The following is a 19,047-nucleotide window of genomic DNA, read 5'->3' as shown; positions in this document are numbered from 1 at the left end:
GATGGCGCCCTATGCATAGATTCTCTAAGTGCTGCTGGTCAGAATGTTGGTCCAGTATCAGGAAGGAACATCTGTAAAAATCAAGAGGTCTGGCAGCTGGGACAGCACCAAGTGCCCCCCCCCATGTTACTTGCCCATGACGGATCCCAGTGACCCAGTTACAAACACCCCCATCTTCCTTCTGCATGGTATGAGATGATATTACTGCAAAACCATTACAATACTGAGCAGCTATTGTCTCTCTCTCCCTCCCTCCACTCCCCAATTCCTATTTAATATATTTTCAAAGGGTTTGACTTGGAACTCTGTGGCAATTTCTCCCAGCTCTTCAACTTGTGTGTGTGTGTGTGTGTGTAGGGGATTTTAGGGAACTGTTATAAGAAGGAGCAGTTTTTTCTTATAACAGGAACAATGTGGTACAGTGCAATACAGTGTTAACATCATGCGTCGTGGTGGGGTATGTTTGCTCATGCGGAGCCTGGGGAGACCAGCCTGGGCTCAGATAGCAGCTTTTGGGGTTGGGTATGCATTTACAGGGAACCGGGGATCAGATGGGCTGAATCAGTGGTCCCTCCCTACTCAAGAGAAAGCACAGTTCAGTCAGTCTCCTCCTTCCACTGCTGTGCAGGATATCTTCAGGAGAAGAGGAGGCTAAGGAGGAAATTCTACACAAATCCGGAGTGCAGTCTCTAAGACGGATAGATGGCACCTTGTAGCCTCTTTCCAGCAACTCCTGCAGCCAAGCTGGTGCCAAACATATTGCTCTGCTTTCCTTTGGCCACATCAGTGAGGCCAAGAGGGAGGCCTTGTTGTCTGGTTAGCCCAGGACCTCCAAACACACTGTCCAGGCTTTTACAGTGACCAATAACTATTCTCACATTTTTATGGGGTAAAATAATACCAGTGTTCAGTAGTGGGTAAAGTTTGGAAGCACTTTCACCAAATCTGTTATGTACTGAAGTTCTCACCCTGGGCCAGCAGGGGGATACTGTAGATAGTTTTCACACAGGTCCACATATGCAAATAAGGGATTGAAAGTGACGTTCAGTGATTGGATAGTTACAGAAAGTGGTTACTGTTGCGTTGTAGTGGAGCTCTATATAAGCAGGCTGGCTGAACCCTTCAGTTCAGTTCAGTTCTGGCCTGTGAATAAACAAGAGCTTTTTGAAGAATTGCTGTGTCGTCTGATATGTTCACCCACTACTTAACAAAATCAACCCGAACTTTCTCCCCAGCATCAAGCTGGTTGTTGGATTTGGGGAGTGGGGGTGGGAATGTTTGCTGGTGAGGCGCATGATTTTGCAAGTTTGCAGCATGGGCTCGCCGTGAGTAGCACTGACCTGTTTGCACCCATGAAATCGCCTAAATGCTCAGTCTCCAGAGCAGTTCTGCAACAGTGTTTAAATGCTGCTGTTTATTTATTTATTTAAAAGATAAAGGATGAACATATCAGCAGATAGAGGTACATGTGGCACAACTGGGGGCAAAAATTAGGGCAGAAGGAAAAGGAAAATAGTGAGAAGGGACAGGACTGATGATGGAATCCGTGATATATCTGTCTGTCACAAACATTGCAATGTCAGGAAAAATCTGCTGTGAATTCTCTTTAGATATGTGTCTCTGCCTTTGCCCTGATTTACTTCTCACAGGCAAAGTTACATGGTCCTTTGAAGTAAGAGACAGCACTGTGAAATCTGAAGTGTATGTTGAGTGCTTGCCCATGGCAAATTAAGCAGCCAATGCATGATTGGGAAGGTCTCTAAAGATAGCATGAAATCATCTCAGAGAAGATCCAGGTTTTGTGTGGCGATTGCTAATTCGGGCTGGCTTCCTGCTGTTTCCAAAAGGCCAAAAAAATGTCTCTCTCTCCTTCCCCATATGGAGAACTTGGCTCACAGTGTTATTGGAAGTTGGCTGCCTTGAAGGGCTTTAGAGTAAACAACATAAATGGTTTCATTGCGGCTTCAAATCCCCCATCTAGTGAGAAATTTTATTAGTGGGAATTCTGCATTCTAGAGTTCTGCTGGCTTCTGCAGCCACACAAATGAAAACAAACTGAAATGAGGGGGGAAAGGAAGGAGTGTATCCACTTGCACAGATAATCTTTGGAACATCAGCACCACCACGGCATAGTAGTTATGTAGTTCATGGGGGGGGGGACTTCCAGAAATGCTGATAAAAACATCAACAAAAGCCCACAGCCCACATGTAAATTTGTAGGTTAAGGCCAAAGGATCTTTTCACTGCTGCTGCAACAACTGCTGCATTTGCATGGAGTGTAGAAAAGGAATTCGGGTAAAGCACTAATAAAAATGCCGGTAATTGTTTATGTTTAGATGAATGCTTAGAACTGGAAATATTTTTTAGGGAACAAGATTAGTTGATTGTCAAACCCTAAATATGGTGAAACTACTTTTTGTTCATTTATGAGACAAAAAGAGGCCCCTTCAACTGTACCAGCCGTGCATCTCTTCAATGGAATGTGCATAACAAGAGACAAAATAATTACCTGGGTGCTTAATGCAAATATATGCAGGATTGCAGATCTAGAAAAGCGATTAGAAGCTTTGTCAAATGACGGATGAATAGAACCACTGCCTGGCTGGGTGGAAACATGTAGGCAGGCTCTCTATTCAGCTAGGACCCCAGGAGGATAGCCATTAAATTACATAATTTTTGCCATGCTCTGGAATACAACACTGTTCCATTATTACTTCAGCTATATCCATTGTGCACAAGATTTGAATAACAAACCAGATTATGCTTCATTCTTATTCTGGATACAAGAATTAAGCTTGCTGGGGGGTGGGGAGAGATTGAAACATGTGATATAATATAAAGCAACTGGGCCAAAGTCCAAGAGTAAACTCTCTAGGATAAATACCTGAACACACTGTAACAAAAAACTCTATTCTGTAATAAAAATAATTGGATCCAACATTTTGCAAAGTGGGTTTATTCACCCTAACCTTTGCAACTGTTGGCCAAACACATACTGAACACTTTTGTTTTGCAGGAGCATAACCTGGATTCATGAAGGAAATCAGGATGCCTACACAGAGCTCTCCCCAAGCTCTCTGAACTTTGGGAAGATTTAGTTTAATGTTCTAAGCCTGCAGCATACAAAAGGGTATTCACCCATCTTTGGTTGTTTATCCAGAGTAGATGTCTGGGAAATGTTTGGGGAAAACCCAGAGGCCAGCATTCAGTGGGCTAGAAATCAAATTCTGCAAAAGATGCTGCTACCTAGAAGCAGGGACGCGGGTGGCGCTGTAGGTTAAACCACAGAGCCTAGGGCTTGACGATCAGAAGGTTGGCGGTTCGAATCCCGGCGATGGGGTGAGCTCCCGTTGCTCAGTCCTTGCTCCTGCCAACCTAGCAGTTTGAAAGCACCTCAACGTGCAAGTAGATAAATAGGTACCACTCCGGTGGGAAGGTAAACGGCGTTTCCGTGTGCTGCTCTGGTTCACCAGAAGCGGCTTAGTCATGCTGGCCACATGACCCGGAAGCTGTACACTGGCTCCCTCGGCCAATAAAGCAAGATGAGCGCCGCAACCCCAGAGTCGTCCGCGACTGGACCTAATGGTCAGGGGTCCCTTTACCTTTACCTAGAAGCAGAGGGTGGGGTGTGAGGTAGCAAAGATTGCAGCTGTGTGCTCTAGAAGCTGACTTGAACTCAAAATTAGTTTCTTACAGACCTGACTTCTCAACTGCAGACCTCTGCCCTATCAGAAACAGCAAGAAGTGTCTCAAGAGGCCCTTTCAGGCTTGAAGAATTTCCCTTGTATGTTTGTTTGTTGCAAAGTTTGTTGATGGCCCAGTTAGTCTTCGCTCTGACACTATGTGCTATTAATATAGACAGAGCCTGAACACAATGTTGGACTGAAAGGAAACATTAGCCACCCCATTTTCCGTACCCAGCAGAACTAAGCTGTTCTGGTGTTTATACAGCTAATGCCACACCCCTCGACTCTTGTATGTAAGTAAAAGAATTCTATCAGTGCTGACTTTGGCTTTCCACCCACTTCCTGCTTTTTATGGCTCGTGGATTCGTTCTATACAAGTTTTCTTAGGATTGGTAATAACGTCTGGAATTACTCCTCTTTCTGCCTCCCTCCCGCACCCGCAGTGTTACTCTGGAAACAATTTCCTGAAAGCATCTGGTGAAGCTCTGAAAGTACTATCTGCACATTTCCAAATATTTAAATACACTGAACTTAATGCTTGGCCTAAGCCATTTGGCGCATGGGAACGTTTGAGAGGCAAAAGGAGGCAAGTTGTTTCTCCGGTCAGCTCTGCACATAACACAATGACATCTAGGTAATTTCTTTCCCACAGTTTGCTTTGCAACGGTGGCAAACGACAGACCAAACGGTCCTAGGAACAGATGTTTACTTTTCATCGGTAGCAAAGCAGTAATTTGGGGCGGAACTGTCTTCCTGATTCCTGTGGTTTACCTGAAAGGTACTGGGCAGGTGAGCTCAGGGCTGTGCTGATGCACTCATGCGAGTGCACAATTAACTCAGAAACTAAGCCCTGCTGTGTCCAATGGGACCACTCCAGATCATGCAACGGATCTCTTGGATCCCCTGCTCTCCCCGCAGGGGTGATGTCTTCTTCCCACTGCAGCCCTGCTACAAAGAGGCTTTTCACCGCTAAACACAACGCACTTGGTCCTTCTGACCGAGTCGCTGAGGGTCCTACTAGTCAGCAGAACAAACAACTGCATCACATCTGTATGCAATCATCCAGTGACAACAGAGGGACAGCTTCCGTTTTGCAGGTGCGGTGAAAACTCTACCACATGCAAATATGTGTGTCCATCCTGGCATGCTTTTATATTTAGACAACATTTCCTCTCTCTCTCTCTTTTTAAAAAAATTATATCTGGCTCCTTTAAAGCTAGGAAATAAGTCCTCCCTATCTTCTGTTTTAGGGACATGGGTGGCGCTGTGGGTTAAACCACAGAGCCTAGGACTTGCCGATCAGAAGGTCGGCGGTTCGAATCCCCGCGACGGGGTGAGCTCCCGTTGCTCGGTCCCTGCTCCTGCCAACCTAGCAGTTCAAAAGCAAAGTGCAAGTAGATAAATAGGTACCACTCCAGAGGGAAGGTAAACGGTGTTTCCGTGCACTGCTCTGGTTCGCCAGAAGTGGCTTAGTCATGCTGGCCACATGACCCGGAAGCTGTCTGAGGACAAACGCTGGCTCCCTTGGCCTATAGAGCGAGATGAGCGCTGCAACCCCAGAGTCGGTCACGACTGGACCTAATGGTCAGGGGTCCCTTTACCTTTATCTTCTGTTTTATTACTGCAGTACATGCCACCCAACTGTTCTACACATGTACTGTATGCTAAAAGGACAGGAAGATCATCGTTTGTTGATTAGGTTACTACATGGAGCAGGGAAGAGGAGGGAGGCAGCAGTGGGAATCTGCTCATTCAGAATCAGTGTCGTCCTATCAGAAGCATGGTGAGAATTAGAAAGTCAGGCATAGATAGAAGACTTCCTGTTGGAGCTGCTATCGTTGGCCTTGTGCCCTCTGCTGCTAAAGATGAAACTAGATAGCAGGCCGTTGTGTGTGTGTGTTTCTTCGCCTGGAACATTTCTATAATCAAAAGCAGCTGCGGGCGTCTGCAACCTTGTAAAAATGGCTGGTGAGAAAGGGTTCAGCAGCTCCCATTCTCTGTACGTACAGCTTTGCTAAAAAAACCTGCAGCCCCTCCTCCAACTGCTCTTGATCTCTCTCAAGAGAAGCATCATCATCATTATCCTCATTTGCTAGTTGTTTTATACAAAAATAAATAAATCTGAAAGCAATTGAGCAAGTTGAAATACAGATAAAATAAATTAAAAGTCATGTACTCTTCAGATTAGGCAAGCATGTGTGCCAGGTGTAGTTTCAGCCTCAAAATACTTGTGAAACTTAGACTTATTGGAAAATAAAACTCCAAGGTGGCTTTCACCTCTGGAAGCTAAGGCCCGAAAAAGACTCAATATGGAGGCCAAATGGCCAAAATATTGGGAAATATTAGAAAAAGATGGAGACAATTGGAAATTGCAGAGTTTGGAGAAAATGAAGGATAAGGTGCGAGACTGGTTACATTATGCTCAGATTAAAGAAGTTTTTAAAAATGACAAAAAGTTAGGGTTCCAGGTGGAGAAATCGAAGTTAGAAACAGAATTGTTAGAACCAAAGACCAAGGTATTATCTAGAATGTATAACTTGCTGCTAAAGTGGAATACACAAGACGAAATGGTTAAATCGGCTATGATAAAATGGGCACAGGACATTGGGCATAACATTATGTTTGAGGACTGGGAAAGGTTGTGGACCACTGGGCTGAACTTCACCGCATGTAATGCTCTGAAGGAAAATGTTATGAAAATGATATATAGATGGTACATGACCCCAGTTAAACTTGCCAAAATATACCATTCGTCTGATAATAAATGTTGGAAATGTAAAGAAAATGAAGGAACATTCTTTCACCTCTGGTGGACATGCCCTAAGGTGAAGGTCTTCTGGGAAATGATATATAATGAGCTGAAAAAGGTATTTAAGTATACCTTCACAAAGAAACCAGAGGCCTTTCTTCTGGGCATTGTCGGCCAGAAGGTGTTAAAGAAGGATCGAACATTTTTCATGTATGCAACAACGGCAGCAAGGATTCTCATCGCAAAAAACTGGAAAACTCAAGATCTACCCACACTGGAAGAGTGGCAGATGCAGCTGATGGACTATATGCAACTGGCCGAGATGACCGGCAGAATCCGTGATCTGGGAGAAGAGAAGTTGGAGGAAGACTGGGAGAAATTCAAGACGTATCTACAAAAACATTGTAATTTGGTTGAATGTTAAGAAGGATGCTAGATTATAAAAAACTGGTCACCACTAAACTAGATTTAAATTTGATGATAAGTGAGACTAAAGAAAATATAAAATTTTTTGGAAGAAGCGCTAGATTATATGTGTGAGTGGACATGAGATTGTAAACAAGTTGATAATTTGTTTGGAAAAAATTTTTTTAACGATGTAAATGGGAGCGGGAGACGTGAGGGAGCCCAAAGAAGTGATGAAACTGTTGTGAAAGAAGTAAGATTGTTTATTATGTGTGCATTTATATTTAAAAACCTTAATAAATATTTATTAAAAAAAAAAAAAATACTTGTGAAACTTGGGATAGTATTACCCACCCTGTGACTTGTTGGGTGAAATGCAAGCAAGAAATTATTAATTACAATCCCTTTTATTCTAGTGATGAAATTGGCCCACCACCCACAATGCAGTACTGTAGCTACGTGGGGTGGGTGGCTAGCCAGGTTTTTTGCTCTGGCTGACACCTCCATTGGGGTGCCAATGAGGCTCCCAGCCTGTGTCTGTTTGTATGCAAATGTGGGTGGGTGGGTAAAGGTGCCAAACTGGGTCTTTGACCCGGGTGAAATAAAGACTAGTTTTGCCCCTTCACAATGGCAAGGGGTAAGGTTCTGAAGAAAAATTATTTGTACATCAGGTTAGACAGGAATGTAGAAGTTACATGTTTATAAAACAGAACTGTCCTAGTTACATAGAAAGAATGGGTGCGATCTGATTTTGGCAGCAAAAGGGGAAAAGAGGGCAGAATCGTCTCCCCACCCCCCATATGTGGTTTATCTCCCCAAATGCTTTTCACGGCTTCATTAACTATGAACCCCATAATCTGGGGCCAACTCCAAATCTGCGCCAAGATTTTGCTATGTTGCAAAACTTTGGTACAGGTTTGGATGGGATCCCAAATTTGTTTTGTTGTTGCTGTGGTATAGGAAAACATTTCAGAAAGAACAAGAACAAAAGTTATATTGACAGAGCTGCCTTTCCCCCAATGTGGCATGAAAAATAACTGAGCTGCATTCACCTGCTTGGGTAAAATCTTGGTTAATAGGTCCTTGCAATTCTTACCTCTGAGACCAGCAACCAAAGAACATAAAATGTGCCAAGGTCTCAAGTGCTCTTATTTTCTTTGTGGAGTAAGTCCAGTGAGACTGGAATGGTCCTCTAACGGAATGGACTTCTGAAAGATCTCACCTGAGTTCCTTGTCCCTCACATACTTACCAGCTATGTAGTTCTGCAAAGGCTGCTTTAATCTTCTTCACAGAATTATCCACCTCCTCTTTAATCATCATGCGGTATCTTGTCAGCGAAACAGTGCATCGCTGAAGATCTTTTACAGATTTTTCAATGTTCGGACCTGTAACAGCAAACAAACGTCAGCTATCCTTCTGCTGTCAAATTTAATCTGGAAGTGAGAAAAATTGCACTAAGCAGCACCAGATGTGTTGGGCTGCAATTCGATGTAGCGCCAACAAGCGCTTTGTGCAAGCAGGACGACACCCGCTTGTAAAGAAACCGTCATTTGCAAAATGGCAATTCCATTATGAAATAGACAGGGCTTCCCTGCCGCACACAGTAATCCTGCAACTTGTGGAGGAGGGTAGAAGAAGGCAGAGATAGGGAACTCTCTCTCACCCTCATATTATGCCATACTGGCCTGATTATCACATCACTTTAAACCACAGCCAAACGAAACTATAGTTTCGTATGTGTGCACCAGCATGCTACTGAAATCACAGGTGATTTGACCCTTCTCATCTCCCGCTGAGCTGCTGCAAGCGAAACCATGGTTTGGCCTAATATTACATCAGAACATGGACTCATGGGTTCCCCTACCACTCCAAACAACCATGAGCAGTAAGCAAAGAACAAACCTTGCTTGCATCTCACCGTTTATTTGCACTTGATACGTTCCATGAAATACCAGAGTGATGATGCAAAACACAGTTCGTTACATACATTTTTGTCTGAGCCGTGAAAATGGATAAAGAGGCGGAATGAAGTTAGAATGAGTTAATCACCGAGGACACTTGGGCTGCCTTAAGGCAGGTCCGGGGAACTTGTGGCTCTCTAGGTATCGCTGGATCCCAAATCTCACTACGCCCAGTCAGTACCCTCAACTGTCCCGATTTAAGTGGAACATCCCGTTTGGGGGGTTGTGCTCTTCTGCAAGTCACCTGGCTCCCATGAGCTCACAGCCCTGAAAGATGCATGTGCTCCCGCAGGAGCAGCGGCGGAGCATGTTGTCATGGCGCCCAGGGAGCACATGTGTCAGGAGGGTGAATGAAGCCCGCTGCACACCAGACCAGCCCTTGTCGCCACTTGAGCAACAGCATCCCTGAGCCACTTTGCAAGGCTGGAATGGTCCCAGCCTTGGAAAGTGACACAGGGTCCTGCGCTGCTTTGCAAGGCTGCGGTCTGATCAGATTCCAGTCTTGCAAAGCGGAGCAGGGCTGACTTGGGGAGGGCGCCGTTAGCAGTGCCCCCCCCCAAATGTGCCCAGAGTGATTGTCCTGGCAGCCTCCCAGTGCTACACCTCTGCGCAGGAACACAGCCCCAAATGACATGCGTCCCGGTTTTACCCTGGGGCATGTTGGAGTGCATGTCAGCATGGCCAGTGATCAGGATGTTTTGAGATGTACTCTAACCACATCTGGAGGGTCACAGGTTCCCCTTCCTACTTTACAGAGAAGACAAAAACAGCATTGACATACGATGCTTCTTTTAAAGATTACTAAATGGCTACACAGAATTTTTGGTAAGGTTAATAAAAGCTTTGGAAGTAAGAAAAAAAATGCACTGGGTTGCACTTCAGAGCAAACAATTCTCTTGTACCTCTTTTCTTGACTGAATCCTCTGGTTTTATTTCAAGATGGGCTGTGGGGACAGACGGCTTAACCACGGATGTCTTTGCCTTCGGCCTACCAACACTGCACTGAGATGGGTGGGAGGACTGGAAAGGATCAGGCAGCTGTGCGCTATTTACATATTTTCGGCCAGCTTCTATAGGTATGGTTTTTTGGTCTGCCTTTTGGTCTGCAAAAAGCCAAAAACAACAAGTTGGAAGATCAATGACGGAGTTTCTTGTATCGGTTCATGTGAGAAATCAGAGGCTCTTTCTCATGGGGAAAAAATTCTAAAGGAGAGGAATTATAAAAGGTCGATGATTAGAAATGTCATCCTTCTGCTTACTTTCCCCATACTCTCTTACAACTTCTGGTGCTGGGGTCACCAACCCAGCACCCCCAGGGCCGCATGATGCCCATAAAGACTTTTACTGGGCAGGTGCCTCAGGGTTTGAGCTTTTGTTCAAAGTAAGTAAGTCTCTAGCCCCCCTAGAAGCAAGTTATGGGGCAAATGGTGCAGGTTCTAAGTAATTTCTGTGAAATCAGAGGTACTGTGGTGTGATCACCTTGTATGTTTTCCCTCTCTGCTATTAGACAGCAACAGTGTGTGTGTACAGTGGTATCTTGGTTTACGAACTTAATCCATTCCGGAAGTCTGTTCTTAAACCAAAACTGTTCTTAAACGGAGGCTCGCTTTCCCTAATGAGGCCTCCCACAACCGCTGCCCTTCCACCGTTCGGATTCCGTTCTTAGACCGAGGTAAAGTCCTCAAACCGGGACACTATTTCCGGTTTTGCAGAGTTTGTAAACTGAAACGTTCTTAAACCGAGGTAAGGTAAAGGGCCCCCTGACCATTAGGTCCAGTTGTGACTGACTCAGGGGTTGCGGCGCTCATCTCGCTTTATTGGCCGAGGGAGCCTGCGTGCAGCTTCCGGGTCATGTGGCCAGTATGACTAAGCCACTTCTGGCGAACCAGAGCAGCACACGGAAACGCCGTTTCCCTTCCCGCCGGAGTGGTACCTATTTATCTACTTGCACTTTGACGTGCTTTCTAACTGCCAGGTTGGCAGGAGCTGGGACCGAGCAATGGGAGCTCACCCCGTCGTGGGGATTCGAACCGCCAACCTTCTGATCAGCAAGTCCTAGGTTCTGTGGTTTAACCCATAGCGCCACCCGCGTCCCTTAAACTGAGGTGTGAGCTCCACAGTCAGGACCAGCAGGACATAGCTGACTTCCCATGATGAGCATAGGGTTGCCAGGCATTGCAGCTTATCCAATTTTGTGTTATGCCACTCTCCCCATTGCACCCATATTATGTGGCGCCACACACACCCCAGCACTTATTTTGTGCATGACATCTCCAGCACTCTCTCAAAATCCCAAGAAGTTTGGCAATCCCTGTTCTAGTGAGATGTATCGCATCATGACAGACTATCACCATGAGCTTTCAAACATCTCCCTACGTCAGCCAATGATGCTGAATGGAGGTGGCCTGTTGGCATGATAGATGCACCAAGATTCATTAGAACCAGATACAGGGAGAGGCCATTTTTCGACAGCAGGGATGTCTAAGGTTTCCAAGGTAGTTTTTCTTGTTTTCACGACATTTCCCTGTTAGTTTCCCTCTTACTGTTCACATTGAGCTTTCATATGATATACAAGGCACTTCTGGAAATATAGTGCATGTTTAGTGATCATTTCCATGTTATTTGCAAACAGAACTTTTCAGTTTGCAAGGAAAAGGGTTGCTAAACTTCAGCAATAGTCTGCTATATTGGAAGAGCATTCAAACATAATGCATAAGTTAAGTGTTAGAAAAACACTGGGAAAACAGAATAAACTGTTGTGTGGATGCAGCCTAAATCCCTCCCTGACACATTGTGTAGTTTCCATTTGTTTAATTCTTGGCATTTAGAATGTGCTTTCAAATGTTCAAAGTGCTCCACGTACTTTACCTTGTTGTAATGTTTGTTTTATATATATATTAAAAATGAAATTGCAATTTTAAATTTTACTAAGCTGTTCCGAGTCGTGCTTTAGGAATGAGGAGGAGTGGGGTATGTTTTAATAAATACATGAAATAAACTAACCACCTTGAAAAGTAGATTGAGGAACCCTGTAAGGTAGATCAAATTAACTTTATTAGGTTAAATCCAACGATTTCTCCCACCATCCTCACAACTTCAAGAGCCTAAGTTAATGCTTTATTATTTTGATATATTTTGCCTTTATTGTTTTTTGTTTTGTTGTAAAGGCTTCTCAGCAAACCTTGTGGCACATGGAAAACTGTGCTTGCTAACAAAACTTAAAACTCAAGGGCACCAGAGGTACTGCCAGTGTTACAAACATCTTAATGAGAAATCAATTGCTGGTGTCTCAAGCACCAGAACAGTACCCTTTAGAATCTCTTTCACACAGAGCTGAAACACTATCTGAGATGTAGCTCTTCAGTCACTGTATTAAGGGCTGAGTGTTTTATCAGGTCTGCTGATAGTGGGATGAGCTCAAAGAGTCTACTCTGAATCCCAAACTGCCACTTTCCAAGGACTTGCTGTTTTATCTCGATATTTTCAAACCCCCTAAAGAGGGGGTGGGGGAGCTCACCCTGAAGCTAGAATCCCTTTCTTATTAAAAAGCTACCTTGAAAGGTCAGCTAGGAGTTGGGGAAATTGTCAATTGCCTTTTGCGAGAAACACTACAACCACCACTCTACAACAAAAGGTGATTTCGGAAAAACTTCAGGCACTTCTAGACAATGTCCACCACATATCTCTATGTGGCTTTTCTATATAAAGATGTGCCCACCCGCAAGATGTCAAAGGTAGTCAAAATCTAAGCTATTCTAACTGTACAGAATTCCTTCATTAGCTCTCAAAACAGATACCCGTATTTTTCGCTCTATGAGGCACCAGACCATAAGACGCACCTAGTTTTTTCGAAGAGGAAAACAAGAAAAAAAAAAATTCTGAATCTCAGAAGCAAGGACAGCTAGCGGGATCGCAGCACAGCGATCCCGCTGGCTGTCCTGGCTTATGGGATAGCCGCGTACAGGGGGAGCCTTCATCCCCCAGCCCGGGAGAGGCTGCGCACGGCTAAGGCTCCCCCAAGAGCCGCGCTCCCTTTAAAGGGCGAGCGGAGTGTGTGTGCGACTCTTGGGGGCTTTTCCCCAAGGAGGGAGAAGGGCAGCCCTTCTCCCTCCTGGGGAAAAGCCCCCAAGAGCTACACACACACGCTCCACGCAGCTCTTTAAAGGGAGCGCTGAGCAGAGCCTCCCGCCTGCATTCGCTCCATAAGACGCACACACATTTCCCCTTACTTTTTAGGAGGAGAAAAGTGCATCTTATAGAGCGAAAAATACGGTATATCATGAAACCGCTTTGAAAGCTTCCTTGCTGCATTCAGCTAGGATTTTATTATGTAGGGTTTAGCTGTAACACAGAAAAATGTTCTGCAAGTTCACAAGGCAGGAGTCTGATTTCTCTTTCTTTTTTTAATTTAAGGCAATCATTACTGTTATTAATTACATTTATGTACCTCCCCTTAGCAAAAGAGTGGATTAAAATGTAATTAAAAGGGGGGGGGAGAACCACACCAATAAAACATACGATTAAATTAAAACCAATAAACATGTCAGGCAATTGTGCTTGCGATACCACAAGCAACCTCCTCATCTCCCAGTTAGCCTTGCAATTGTTTTGAAAATGTTTCTGCCTGAATAAAAGGAAGGGTGAATGCATAAATGAATGTTTCACAAGTGGTGCTTTGAAATGTGTTTTAAAATGTATTCTATGTGTGGCACATTAGTAAAATATGTTGGGGCACTTGCCTAAAGCACAGGGAAAGGACCAAGGCTGATTGCTAAGGAAGTGGTCGACTGGACAGGTGCTACCCCCAAAAGCTGCAACCATTCTTCATAAGGAAGTCGCCCAACCCCCTTAAATCATTTCGGTTACCCTTCTCTGAACCATTTGCAACTCCATGGTATCTTTTTCGAGTTGAGGCAACCAGAACGGTACATAGGATTGCACATACACCACCAGTTATACGCAGCTTTTATGTCTGTGTAGAAAGACATACTCCTGACCATTAGGTCCAGTCGTGACCGACTCTGGGGTTGCGGCACTCATCTCGCTTTATTGGCCGATGGAGCTGACGTACAGCTTCCAGGTCATGTGGCCAGCATGACTAAGCTGCTTCTGGCAAACCAGAGCAGCACACGGAAACACTGTTTACCTTCCCGCTGGAGCGGTACCTATTTATCTACTTGCACTTTGACGTGCTTTTGAACTGCTAGGTTGGCAGGAGCAGGGACCGAGGAACAGGAGCTCACCCCGTCACAGGGATTCGAACCGCCGACCTTCTGATCAACAAGCCCTAGGCTTTGTGGTTTAACCCACAGCGCCACCTGCATCCCTTGTAGAAAGACGTAAGTCAGCCCCAAAGTGGAAGCAGTTTTGAAGTTTTCCTTAAGAATCAAGGATGAGTAAAATACTACAAAAGCCCCAGGAGAGGTATGTACTGCCAAAGGGAAGAAATGTCCTCTCTTGATGTTAACACTGATGTGGGAGGAGAAAAGCTCCACATCTACAGTGGTATCTTGGTTCCCAAACTTAATCTGTTCCGGAAGTCCATTCCAAAACCAAGGTGTTCCAAAACCAAGGCATGCTTTCCCATAGAAAGTAATGCAAAATGGATTAATCCGTTCCAGACTTTTAAAAACAACCCCTAAAACAGCAATTTAACATGAATTTTACTATTTAAAGAGATCATTGATCCATAAAATGAAAGCAATAAACAATGTACTGAGGTCACACAATCAATCAATCAGTAGCTGAACTGGGTTCCACACAGTCGTAAAAACAAAAACGCAAAATACCGTATTTTTTGCTCTATAAGACTCGCTTTTTCCCTCCTAAAAAGTAAGGGGAAATGTGTGTGCGTCTTATGGAGCGCATGCAAGCTGCGCAGCTATCCCAGAAGCCAGAACAGCAAGAGGGATTGCTGCTTTCACTGCGCAGCGATCCCTCTTGCTGTTCTGGCTTCTGGGATTCAGAATTTTTTTTTTCTTGTTTTATCCTCCAAAAACTAGGTGCGTCTTATGGTCTGGTGCGTCTTACAGAGCGAAAAATACGGTAAATAGCAAAACCACACAGACCTCAGTGTAACACTCAAAATGGAACTGTGGCACTCAAATTGGAAGCGTAAAATTGGAGCATGTTTGGCTTCCAAAAAAAGTTCACAAACCGGAACGCTTACTTCCAGATTTGTAGTGTTTGGGTTCCAAGTTGTTTGAGTACCAAGGCGTTTGAGAACCAAGGTACCACTTGTACACACTGCAAACAGCACATCACTCCTGGCAATTATGATAGCTCTCGTCTGCATTCCAGACAGGTTGGAACCCAAGACAGATCAAAGAACAGAGGTGGGGTTTGGATGTGCTGTGCAGTGCCTCTAGCACAGATCAGTTTTAAAGGAGATGGCTGGAGGAGATGCACCTATATTCACATCCAGAATAATATAACAATGTGTTCAACAAAACCTTCCTGTTGGTGTGAGGACTTCCATCCTGGGGGGCTGAAAAGGAAGCTGTTTACACATCTTGCAGAAGCCACCTGGCGTACAGTGCACTGACCTGCGGTTTCTGGTTTTGCCTCTCCCCTGTCCTTGCCTTCAAATCTCTTTGGTTCTTGAGGAACTGCTTTCGATTTTTCACTGGCAGGTTCGCTGGGGGAAATCTCCTTATTACAGCCATTCAGGTGGCAGCCATATAATCCTTGGGATTCCAGAGATGACAACTTTTCTCTCCCATCCTCTTTACCTTTCATATCTCTGCTATGGAAGTGCTGCTTAGAGTTGCTTCTTTTCCTTTTGCTGTTCTGCAGGGTGGGGGGGAGGAAATAATTCAAGGATAGCAATGCCATGAAATATAGATCATATTGCAAGTAAAACAACCCCCAATGTTTTCATTTTCCAAAGCATGGCATAAATTTTACTAATTGTACTAGAATTTGAGTAACTGTGATGCACTACATCATAAGCTTTGTCTTTGCACCTTAAAAGTAGATCAAGGAACTCTGTAAAGTAGATTAAATTAACTTTATTAGGTTAAATCCAATGATTTCTCCCACGATCCTCACAACTTCAAGAGCCTAAGTTAATGCTTATTATTTTGATATATTTTGCTTTTATTGTGTTGTGGTTTTTTTTTAAGGCTTCTCTTGTCTTTGCTCCAAAAATCGTGAGAGACAAATATATATACGTGTATATTGGATCTTGGATCTACAGAAGTTGTCCAATATAAGTTCCTAGGGCCATTTTTTTCCTGTTTCATCCTGTGTTCCAAATGCTTCATTGCGCTTGGAGGCTAATCTCCCCTCTGTTGAATTACAGATTTGGTGGAGGGCATTTAATTATTGGCTTTGTCTAAATTTAAACCCCCTGTTCCACTACCCTTAGAATTGCAAGATTGTCATAAGAGCGCTTAGACTAAAATTGTCAACCAAAAGATTTACTTTTCTGGTTTATCACCACAACAGTTATTAACACCAGGCTTCAGAAAGCAAATAATTTAATCTGACAGCGCCTATATCAGGCATCCCCAACCTTCAGCCCTCCAGATGTTTTCAACTACAATTCCCATCATCCCTGACTACTGCTCCTGTTAGCTATTGTCAGGGAACTGCCATCAGTGCCGGAGGGAGAGAGCAAAATCCAGAGAGATTCCAGAGAGCGTCCCGGGATTGGGAGAGGCAGCCCATCTTCTGGGGAAGAGAATCAGTGTAGCACCAGTGGAGAAGGGGGGCAGATGGGGGAAGCGGCGAGGCGGTCCCAGGACTCCTTGCCGGGGACCAGCAGGGAGAGTAGAGGTCCTCTGCTGCCTACGCCCTCCTTGCGCAGAAGGCTTTCACGCAGAGAGAGTAGGAGGAGACTAGGCGTGAAAGAGCTTCTTTGCTGGAAGAAGTTTAAGAAACGCCCACTGACGGATTCTGCCAGCGATTGAGACAGCCACGGGTGAGTGGCTGTCCGGACAGAAAAGGTTCACTCAGGCAATACACCCAGGTGTTTGCACCGGCTTACGCACGAGCAACCCCTAGAACCATTACAGCTATGGATCATGGGAGTTGTAGACGAAAACATCTGGAGGGCCACAGGTTGGGGATGCCTGGCCTATATGATATTGAGTGACAGAATAATTTGGCCACTATAAGGAAAAAATTTTCCATGGTATGATTATTTTCCACCTAGTCATTTTGACACTTTGGCACCATATTTGCAAAATTTGACAATTCCAAAATAAACGCGCTTTCACTTCCACAAGATTGAATATACTGCTCTCGACTGTATTTGAGGGTTGATTTCAAAAAATATCACTGGAAAAACAGTTATGTCCCTGTGGAGATGGCAGTATTGAGGCAGTGGCTCATGTGCTTTTGGCTTGCATTCTTTATATAAGTTTGAGGAGTGAGGTTCTGTATTACTCTCCACGCCGGGTCGCTCAACCATTGCTACTATGGCCTTCCTTTTAGCAGATCAAGGTTACAGCAAAAACTGCAAGGTTTTCAGCACGGGCAATTAGAATAAGATCTATTATTTGATTATTGATGTAAACCTCAAAAATGTATTTTGTATAGTTAATCTTTTACCTCTATCTTCAGTACATTTTATTTTATTGCTATGGCTAGTGGCTGATGCAAATAAAGATTCTTCTGATTACTCTCTCTCTCTCTCTCTCTCTCTCTCTCTCTCTCTCTCTCCAATACACCATAATATCTGGCTTCTTTCTGAGTTGCTATTCTGAACACAAATGTCTGCTCATTTAAACCACAGTAGCCCATAAGTATCAAGTAATCAAGTATACATAAAAAAGGGAATTTAAGGACAACACTCATTCACAGCAAGAAAAAAAAAATATACTGGCACCCAAAGAATTCCAGAACACATATTTATTTTGGTGCCGTCTGAAGATCACGTGGGATGGAAGTAGAACCCATGTTTCCTATATTTTTTTCAAAAGTATACACTCTGTTCTTTTTGGAGCAGCAATCAACATCCATAGCAACTGAATTTTGGACTCGGTTGGATGCTATATTCAGATGGGTTTTATTTCTTTCTGCCAAACACCTGCCATTTGGCACAGTCAGGATAATTCATAGGACAGTAATTTAAAGTGCTTTCCATAGCTGGAAATTATACATTATGTTTGCCCTGGCAGTAATTGCTTGTAGATTCTCTCTAATTCTTCCTTCTGTTTCACAGAAGATATCTGTGAGCTGACACTAGCAGGAGTCTGGCATAATGTTGTTTCTGAAGAACAGAATTTATTTTTTTTTATGATTGGGGACCATTAGATAAATAAGTGCTATTGTCTCTGTGCACCACATTCAGTGCCTACATACTGTCAGAGTTATGTCCATATCAATAAAAAAGACGAGCACTTCCTAGAACCTGCTGAATCCATTGCTTAACAGAGCTAAACAGAATTCACTTGAGAGTTCAATACCAATTTGTTTCCCATATCAGAAATCTTAGAAAAGGACACTCAAGTTGACATCCAGCTTGAAACACTCTGTGCAAATAGTTCTGAGAGCATCAGTAAGTATTGTAGCCATAGAGGGATAAATTAGAGGCACACGATGTCACACCTTTGATTCCTTCCAGGAGTCCGTGAGCACTACAGTGGTACCTCGGGATGCGAACGGGATCCGTTCCGGAGCCCCATTTGCATCCTGAATGGAACATAAGACATGATGGCGTGTCTGCGGGTCGTGTTTTGCCGCTTCTATGCATGCGTGTGACATCATTTTGAGAGTCTGTGCATGCTTGAGCGGCAAAACCCAGAAGCAATGCACTCTGTTACTTCCGGGTTGCTGTGGAGTGCAACTCAAACACGCTCAACCCAAAGCACATTCAACTTGAGGTATGACTGTATAGAAAAATGCAGTTTTACTAGACTGCTGTCAACTACTGTCTAGAGTTGTGAGGGGGGGGGTGAAGACCCAATTTAGCACAGCACCCTTGTGGCCTCTTAGCATGATTGCTTTGGGCAGATGTACATATATATGTAAAGTCCTTCTCTTATACAGTGGTACCTCAGGTTAAGTACTTAATTCGTTCCGGAGGTCCGTTCTTCACCTGAAACTGTTCTTAACCTGAAGCACCACTTTAGCCAATGGGGCCTCCCACTGCTGCCACACAATTTCTGTTCTCACCCTGAAGCAAAGTTCTTAACCTAAAGCACTATTTCTGGGTTAGCGGAGTCTGTAACCTGAAGCATCTGTAACCTGAAGCGTATGTAACCTGAGGTACCACTGTACGGACAACAAGCCCTTCTG

The 19,047-nt window shown here is 44.2% G+C and overlaps 1 protein-coding gene across 2 annotated transcripts in view; it reads right to left on the bottom strand.

Annotated features, from left to right (window-relative positions):
• Positions 1–19,047, bottom strand: part of SPATS2L (spermatogenesis associated serine rich 2 like) — a 64,035-nt gene that overhangs the window by 12,024 nt on the left and 32,964 nt on the right. For both annotated transcript variants that reach the window (XM_081879176.1, XM_081879175.1), the window contains 3 exons: positions 15,348–15,591; positions 9,705–9,905; positions 8,091–8,226 (listed from right to left, as the gene is read on the bottom strand). In XM_081879176.1, coding sequence (XP_081735302.1) covers positions 8,091–8,226; positions 9,705–9,905; positions 15,348–15,591 — 581 coding nt within the window. The remainder of the gene's footprint in view (positions 1–8,090; positions 8,227–9,704; positions 9,906–15,347; positions 15,592–19,047) is intronic.

Source organism: Podarcis erhardii (genome assembly GCF_964252035.2).
Source record: "Podarcis erhardii genome assembly, chromosome: 1".
Taxonomy (NCBI): domain Eukaryota; kingdom Metazoa; phylum Chordata; class Lepidosauria; order Squamata; family Lacertidae; genus Podarcis; species Podarcis erhardii.
Note: the sequence above shows the minus strand (reverse complement) of the source record. Positions and strands in the feature narration are given on the sequence as shown.